Source organism: Teleopsis dalmanni, chromosome 2 (assembly GCF_002237135.1).
Source record: "Teleopsis dalmanni isolate 2A chromosome 2, ASM223713v2, whole genome shotgun sequence".
Taxonomy (NCBI): domain Eukaryota; kingdom Metazoa; phylum Arthropoda; class Insecta; order Diptera; family Diopsidae; genus Teleopsis; species Teleopsis dalmanni.
In genome coordinates this window covers 23,780,794-23,790,254 of record NC_051847.1, presented here as the reverse complement: position 1 = coordinate 23,790,254, position 9,461 = coordinate 23,780,794, and the positions used below count along the sequence as shown (strand labels likewise).

The following is a 9,461-nucleotide window of genomic DNA, read 5'->3' as shown; positions in this document are numbered from 1 at the left end:
TTAATATTATTACTATTATTATTATTGGCTGTTGGTGTTGCCGTATTATTTGTTGTTTCATAATTAGAACATTCTTGCATATCACTCACACTATTTACACTCGTTAATGCGCGTTGTGTCGGTGTTATTGTTTTTGTAATTGCTGGCATATCACTTGTACTTTCACCGACACTATTCTGTGTAATTACACTATTTGAATTATTATTATAAACATCTTTGAATTTCTTATTAATTTTGTTGCTATTTGTTATTTCACTAGCACTAGCACTAGCACTATCACAATTTTTTACCTCCACAGGATTGTGGGAATTATTGAATTTCGTTCTGGACGACGTTTGGGTCAATTGTATGTTTTTTGTGGGCTTAGTCGCTACAATAGGCGGATGCGTTGGTGCTGCACGCGTTGGTTTTAAGGGTGTGGGGGGTTTCTGTAAACTGTGTTGCGTTTGCAATTTCACTTGTTGTTGTCTTTGTTGTTGCAGTACTTTAGCTGGATATGCTTGGGCTGGCATCGGATTTGCAGCCAATTCATTACGCAACATTTGTATACAATTATCACGTTGATGACAGTTCTCATTCACGCACTGTGTCACTATTGTATCTGGTATGGTTGGAAATTCTTGTTTCATTTCATGAAATAAGTGCATAATACTTATATTTGTGCAATTACAGTTTGCTTTTGCTATATTCGTTGTTGTTATATTTGAATTATTTGAATTTGGTATAGAATCCGTAGTATTATTTTTCACTGAACATTTGTTATTGTTACTGTTATTACTATTACTATTATTATAGTTATTGCTTAGAGTATTGACACCATTAACTCTATGGATATTATTACCGTTATTATTACTGTTATTGCAATTATTAGAATTTCTTTCGCTGCCACTTTCGTCATTATTGCTACGTTTTAATAAAAATCCTGGCGGCTTTGGTGGTTTAGCCGCCATTTTAGGCCATCATTTAAAATAAACACACACCTGAAAACCAAAAAAAAAAATCATATAATAAAATCATATAAAAATCATATAATAAAATCATATAAAAATTATATAATAAATTTGTATAACATTCTTAAAACGCTCATAGAATTGAAGCCATTTGTAATTAATAAAAATATAATTAATGTTATTCAAATTGTTCAAATAAATTAATATTAAAACCATTAAACAATTATTAATCATTTTCAAATTTATAACGTAAAGTTCGAATGGTCTAAATTATCTGGATAGTCTATTTTCTATTAAGTAACTCGAAAATACAAAAAACGCGATTAGTTCTAATTAATCTAGTTTTTTTTTTTGATTGTTTATACTTCTAGCTATAATTTCCATATGATTTATTTTTTGCTAAATCATATTTTCTGTTCGAAAACTATATAAAGTTAAGGGTTCTTTTTTTAAAAGAACAATTCATTACTTATGGTTTTCTAAAATTTAAATTTATATTACAAAAAATTAAATTTCACGAGAAACAAATTAAATATAAACAATTGTTAAAAGTAATAATACATAACGCAAATATGCAAAAGTTTTTCAGAAAAATCTAACTCTGAATGTTCTATATCATTATAGTTCTAAAGTTATGGATTAATCCGAAAAACAAATAAACTATAATTAGTTGTCAGGTTAAATAGAAAGGGGTTAAGACTTTTATGACATGATATAGACTTTTCACGATCATACATTTTTTTTTAATAAAAATTTTGCTAGATATTGACAAATACTACCAGATCGGTAGTATAGAAATTCAGTGGTGACTGATACTTAAAAGTTTCGATTTGTTTTTATTTCAGTGACACATTTTCATTTACATTCGTTATTTTTCTTGCAATATTTGCTAAATCAATAACTTTTCAATCAATCAATAACGAATTATGCATTTATCGTTAAATTGAGTATTCGTTATATTTAGAGCGACTACTGTATTAGTATATTAAATGAAAATACTGAGTCGGGAACTTCTATCTCCATTTGTTATTGGGAAATCCACAAAAAAAAACAATTCTCATTCACATAGCTGGGTATATTTTATTCGATTAGAGTCATTCGTTAGCACAATATATCAACTATAATGGCAATGCTTTGCTGGACTAAGAATCAAGTATTCTATTGTGTTAAACATTGACAAAATATCAAACCATATTCGAACCTCATTCGAATAGTTGGGTACATTTTATTCGATTAGAGTCATTCATTAGCACAATATATCAACTATAATGACAATGCTTTGCTGAACTAAGAATCAAGTATTCTATTGTGTTAAACATTTACCAAAATATTAAACCATATTCGAACCTCTATTCGACCCTCATTTGAATAGTTGGGTACATTTTATTCGATTAGTGTCATTCGTTAGCACAATATATTAACTATAATGACAGTGCTTTGCTGGACTAAGAATCAAGCATTCTATTGTGTGAAACATTTACAAAATATTAAACTACATATATTTTTTCTGACAACTCTTAAAGTAACTAAACAGATTAATTTATTAATTCCATTAATAAATACTCTTTGAATAAATATCTTATAATGCATTTTTGTAAATGTTTCATAAAAAACATAATTTAATTTATAAAATATAATATTAAAATCTCAATGGTATTACAAACTCTAAGAGCATATATTGAAATAAAATTAACGCAATAGCGAAATGTGGCAAAAATTGTTTAAATTTATTTTTTTTAATATTATTTCATTTCCAGATTTAGCGCAGACACTAATTTTAATTTAAATTTTAAAAATGTGCAACTTAAATAAAATAAAAAAGAATTATGGTTGAAGTATCTAATAAACAAATGACATGAAAATTTAAAAATATTTATGACACAGCACCAAACAGAAAATCGGCAAACAGCATAAAACAAACAAGTATAATATACACCGTACATAATATGTATAATAGAGATATAGATTCAAATTTTGAGTAAAATTTTTACCCTTTAAGCTTAGTATATATAATTTTTAAAATAAATAAAAAAAAATTACACTGAAGCAGTTAAGCAGATAACAATGGCTGTATTTTAGTTAGTTTTGATTTAGTTTGCTGTGATTTAATTTATGTTTTTATTCGCCTCGATTATCTACATTAATTACTCACATTTTTAAAATAAATTTAAACAAATTTATAATTTAAATAATTTATTTACACGAATGAGTATTCGTTTTTATTAACTTTTATTTTATTTGTTTTTTATTTTTATAAATTCTATATATATGTAGTAACTGTCAACATTTAGTTATTACACTACACTATGCTTTCTTTTTCATTTTTTATCTTTAATTATTTTCCTTGAGAAAATTGTAATTAATTATATTTTTTTTAAATATTTTGCAAAAAATTGCCATAAAATTATGAATTTTTTTTACACAACAATTCGAAAAACGCAGAAAAATGTTTTTGGCGATATTTTCTTTACGAGATATAAGCGCGTTTGTTCGATTTAAATGCTAGAAGATAACTAAAAATTCTGCAAATAATCTACGATATTCTGCAAAGAAACAAAACAAACAGATTTATACATATACATATTAATACATATTATATATACGTATAAAAATCTGTACTGAGGTATACGAAAAACTTGAAAATGTGCTTTTTTAATATGTCGTGTGAAAGAGTCTAGGCGATTGTGCGAGAGCAGGTCGCACTCGGCGTATACGTTACATGTTTTATATTTATTATTTTTTGTTCCCACAATATCCCATAGTGGAATATTAAAAAAAAAAACAAAAAATAATTAAATATTCCAAACATATAAAACAATTTCTTTTGGCCTTTGAATTGATAAGATAAAATATATCGACTAATTTGTATTAATGTAGACAATATATATGTAAACGATGTATGTTACTTGGTAGTTCTCTCATATACACATAAGATATTTATTATTTTTAAGCTTAATACAAATTAAGCCTTTTTCGATTGTATTGGATTGGGCAAAAAGTATTCGGCGGTTTTCTACTTCCTTGACTTTGAAATGGTTATTATTATCTGCTAATTATTTTATTTATTTGATAAAAAGTTTGATATATTTAACACTTCATTATGATAAAGGTAACAGAAAAGGAAAAATGTTAATACGTAAAAAGATTTTAGCTGTTTATGGTTCACTTACTTTATCAAATTCAACTGTCAAGAAATTGCTCGCTAGAATTTTAGATGAATTTTTAGAAGACACTTCACTCTGATTGACTATGAACGAAAAACTCGATAAAATTGTAAATTAAGTTTAAAAAGATGGACAGGACATGTGAAATCTCGCAACATATCAAAACGACTGACAATTGATGGACCGAATTTTAATCTGTAAAACGAAAAGTGTGTGATAAAAACTAATTCTTATACGATAATGTCATCTAAAAACAATCTTGGTCTAAATACAATGACCAAATTGTGGCTAAATGGAACTTACAAGTCAGAAAATAATGCTATGTATTTAATAGGCAAATGATTGATTTCAATAATAATGCCAATAATGCCAATAATACAGATTTCTTAATTCATTTACACTAAAACCCACTTGAGCTCAAATAATAGCCCGTTGTGATACCATGGATTAGCGTATTAGCGTTGTTCATACGCAGACCACTGGGACCTACATAAAGACTGCAGGTCCTGAGAATTACACTAAAAGGCGAGAATAACATTTCAATTTTTAAATAACCAACAGTTGATACAACAAAGATTCCTTAAAGGAATCGATCATCCATCTTATATATTCCTTGTTTTCAATTATAAAGTGGGTAGACGAACCAATGCAAATAGATAGAATATTCATTTGTGTTGGTACTTAAAAATACAAATTTTCAGTTCATTGCATATGAACAAGAACAGAGCTAATAAAATTTAAGTATAGATTTTATTAATTGAGAATTTCAGATATATATATATTTTACGTAGAACGAAAAGAAATAATTTTGATATTTTAATATTTTTATATGCAGGTATATAGTAAAATATGATACAAATATGTGCAGATATAAAATTTTATTAAAAATAAATGCAAAACAAATTCTTAGAGATATCGAAATGGTCAAATGGCAAAAAAAAAAAAATTAAATAATTTATTTCTTATATATCCGATAGAAAGATCAATTTTGTTTTTATATATTTTCTGCATATATAAGATATAAAAGAATATAAAATTTTTTATTTATTTAGCATTTTTCATTAAAACATTTCAATTTAATATTTCGAAAATAACCGAAGTGTAGGTGTAACGAAAAAGTTGAAAATTGAATGAAAATAATTTTATATATATTTTTAAATATATGCGAGTATATTTGTATGTTTAGTATGTTCATAATTAAAAGGAAATAGAAATATCATAACAAAATATTGGATATATTTTGAACAATAAGAATAGCAGTACGAACTAGTATAAATAAGTATGTCTGTATGTTTGTAAATAAATGATATACATACAGACCCACGAATTAAACCGACCAATGTAGGGAAAATATAAAATATAAAAGTTTAAAAACAATTTTTTCCCATCGCGAAAAACATCTTAACACAAAATTCACATACAAAACAAGTACAAAAATACTGTGATTTATGAATGAAAACTATTTTAAATGCTTAATTAATATTGTTTTGTTTAAAAAGAGAAAACAACTACACAACAGATAAATATTCGTATTCTTATTTCGTATTGAAATAAGAATTGCATTCGATTTAAGAACTTTACTGTAGTCTACAGGAATTAGTACAAATGCATCAAAGAATAATTTACATATTCATTTGTGAATAATTTCAGATTGTTTTTTATAAAATTATTTAAAAAAAACTTAAATATATCTATGAAATTCATTAAATTATAAAAGTTTATATGCGATGCACAACCTGAAGTATTAAGGGGTTTGCAAAAAAAGTATCTTATTGAAAGCAGTTTATGATTACAATATATGTAAATATACTTTAAAACAATTACTAGATAAATTAGTATAGATGTATGTTTGTAAATATTTCACTTATAAATGTACATACACACATAAAAAATTAGAACTTTGTACATTGTTTTTTGTGATACATTTTTTTTGTTTTTATAATGAGGGAAATCCCATATTTTATGTATGGCGTATAATAAAAATAATAGCAAAAATAAAACAAAACAAATTTATCTTTTGACAAAGCAGTTTTTATATACACAGAAACAAACTCAACAATATTTTCATAATAAAATTATTATTATTTTTTTTTATTAAGCGTGAATTTATCAGCTTAATTATGAAAAAACTATACAAGTTCATTTCATTGCATAGAACGTGTAGTGAATGTGTAGTGATATATGCAAATTAAGAAAACATATATAAAATAATATATAAAAACAAATACGTCACATATTAATATGAGAATAGGTGTGTTAAGGTGTGTTAAGTTAAAATACAAAAAAAACCATTGTCTCTTCTTTTCACTGGTACTTTTTTATAACTTCAATATAGTATAACAGCACTCAAGCAGGTGATTATTAATTTGTCTGTCAATTAACATCATCTTTTTATTAAGGCCGTGTGCGAGTTCGAGTAAATTGAGGTAAAGAAAATTAAAATTTCCTGGTGATATTTTGCACTGCACATATGTAAATATTTATTTATTGCGCTTATTTACTATTTTTGTTTAAAAGTTTTCAAAGTTAATTATTTATTTATTAAACATCTTATTAAATTTTCACAATGGTAACACCTAATTCACCTAATTTTATCTAATTTACCCTACTCGAGATTCTGGTAACAACCAACATTCGCTGCCATACCGACATTCGCTACATACTATTTCTCTGAATTTACTCGAACTCGCACATGGCCTTAATTATTCGGTTTAAATTTGTATCAGTAGGTCTGTTAATAAAAATATTTGTGACATTTAAGTATAGAAGACTTGAAGGTAATCCATTAATGACAAATGTATCCTGAGCAGTATACTCTTTGCCTTTGTTTATAATTGAATCGTAATCGATTAGAATTATTGTTAACTTGATGGGAAATATTGAATGAGGTCGAGTCTTAAATATTCGTAACGATTAATCAATCGATATTATTTTGACTCATTTGATCAATTGTATTTGTTTTCTTTAAATGTAAAATCCTACGCCTGTAAAAAGTCTACCCTTCACTATATAGTATTATTATGAAAAAAGATGCTACTTAATATATCATCGAATTTATCCCAAAATACAATAGACCTATAATGCTAAAAATAAAAGTCATACCACTTAACAATGATATTAAAATACTTAGTGATATCTATGAAGAGATACAGATGTGGAGGGCATATGTTGATAAACTATTTTCAAATATCACTAGATCACATACGACAACTTGAATATGTAAATGCGAAGAAGAAATAGGAAAATCGAAATCTAGTGTTAAAAGATGCACTTGGAAACCGCAAATTTCGTTATGTGTTCAAATCTTAGTTCATAACTGCAAAAAGGTATTCTTTTGCTATATAGGAATACTGACCTATATCACAGAAGTATGAACTTTGCAAATAGTAGATGATATTTAATCTCTTGAATTAGAAATCATTGCAATGATTCTGTAAATACCATAGATATATAGAAGTTATGCTAAAACCATAGAAGTTATGCTAAAAATAAATTGGGATCGAAACTATGCTACAGAAGTCGGATGCTTAAAAATATTAGATATATGTATAAATGCGCAAGCACCTTAAATTATAGATCATTCAAATGATTCTATAAATAATATAGATGAGGAATCATATTACGGTCAATGAAATTAACTTATCAAAACTACGATCGATCCGTTAAAAAAATATAAAATTACTATCTGGAACATATCATGAGAAATTGCAATTACGAGCTATCACAAATAGTTATCTATGAAAAATAAAGTATTGCTTAAAAGAAATTTCAACAACTTTGAAAATCTGTATAATGAATCGAATTTTTTAAATGTAAGTAACCATATGGTTACTATATGACATGATTAGAAGCGATCCGAAGAAATAGTTTAAAATCTTAAATTTTTATTCTATAATTATGTATATCTTTAGATCATGTATTGGATCAAATAGAACCAAATCTAATATGACAATTATTATTTGTATTGTACGTTTTAAAAGTATCTCGTCAAATATATGAACTTTTAATTGATATTAATTAAAGTTATTTTTTATTGTAAAATCAACTGATTAGGCTTAACAACAAATATAGACTTATGAATGTTATCAGGCTATCGCATCTACGAAAATTAAAATTTGTATTATACCTTTCTCATATATTAATACTTTTTGATGAGACCATTTTTAAATTATTTTAAAGAAATATCCAGAGAGTACTTACAGAGAGCATATTTATAAATAAAATTGTATATTTTTATACACAAAATCTGTTTTGTAGTTTGTTTATTTGTCTTTCTGTTCGCTTGTTTTGAACGTCGCGTTCTTTGGTTAACAGTGCAGTGCATACGTAAACGACCTTCACAATTAGCGATATGGATTCTCGAAGAACTTACGTCAAAAGAAAAGTTAAATGGACATGTTTATATAGAAAAAAACGTGTATATATGGTATTTCCTCTGTCTGTAAGTATGTATGCAGATCGCCGTGTTTGTCGGTCGAGAAAAATATTCTGCGCATAAAGTTTTATTTTTCAGGGGTAAAATAAATGCGTAGGTTATTCCCATTTCATGAATATATCAGACAATGAGGAGTATGGCGAAGAAGGTGATTTAGGTGATTAAAATTACAATACAGTAAGTAAAATTAATAGTAATATGTAGTAATAAATATAGTATTCTTTTTTAAAATCGATTACAACTAGTGAAAGATAGCGTATCTATTAAGACAAATAATGTAAAAGAATGTTTTATTGAAAGCTCGAAATGCAGTGACAATACCATGATTATTATAGGGAGGCGAATCCGACACCAATGGCTTTTTTTTGTGGAAACTGAATAGGTCACCAGTTTTTTGTTGTTGTAAACTATCAGTGCTGGTTGCAGTAAAGACTGCGTCAATATTCTGGACCTACTCTTTATATTCTATGACCAAGAGCTTCTCACCAATTCTAGGTTACCCGATCATAATCAAAAGTTCAGGTGTTTATTGATAAACAGATCATTTCTGAACTGGATTGGTTTGATGAATTTCTAAGAATCACATCACAAACTGCCAGCCGTAAAACAACTCAGATTTGGAATACGTTTATTATTAATCTATAAATCAATATAGATCAATATAGGCGCATTAAAATAAATAAATTATTATACAAGTTGAAGCAAGACAAACAACAATTTTTAGAATCAGCTGCTAAACATAAAAAACAAAATGTATGAAGCCGCGTCTAATGCCTTTTAATCTTTTGACTCGGTACACATTCAATATAGAATATAATTTTTAAATTTAAAATTTAAAAAAAGAAAATTTAAAAAGCGTAAAGCAGAAATAATTTAAAATTTATAAAAATATAACATTTTAAAAAAGAAAAA

The 9,461-nt window shown here is 26.2% G+C and overlaps 1 protein-coding gene across 1 annotated transcript in view; it reads right to left on the bottom strand.

Annotated features, from left to right (window-relative positions):
* LOC119674129 (putative uncharacterized protein DDB_G0286901) overlaps positions 1–3,123 on the bottom strand; it is an 11,877-nt gene extending 8,754 nt beyond the window's left edge. Inside the window, exons 1-2 of the mRNA XM_038085254.1 lie at positions 3,103–3,123; positions 5–980 (exon numbers count right to left, since the gene is read on the bottom strand). Of these exons, the coding sequence (XP_037941182.1) occupies positions 5–950 (946 nt within the window). The 5' untranslated portion in view covers positions 951–980; positions 3,103–3,123. The remainder of the gene's footprint in view (positions 1–4; positions 981–3,102) is intronic.
* Between the last annotated feature and the right edge of the window lie 6,338 nt (positions 3,124–9,461).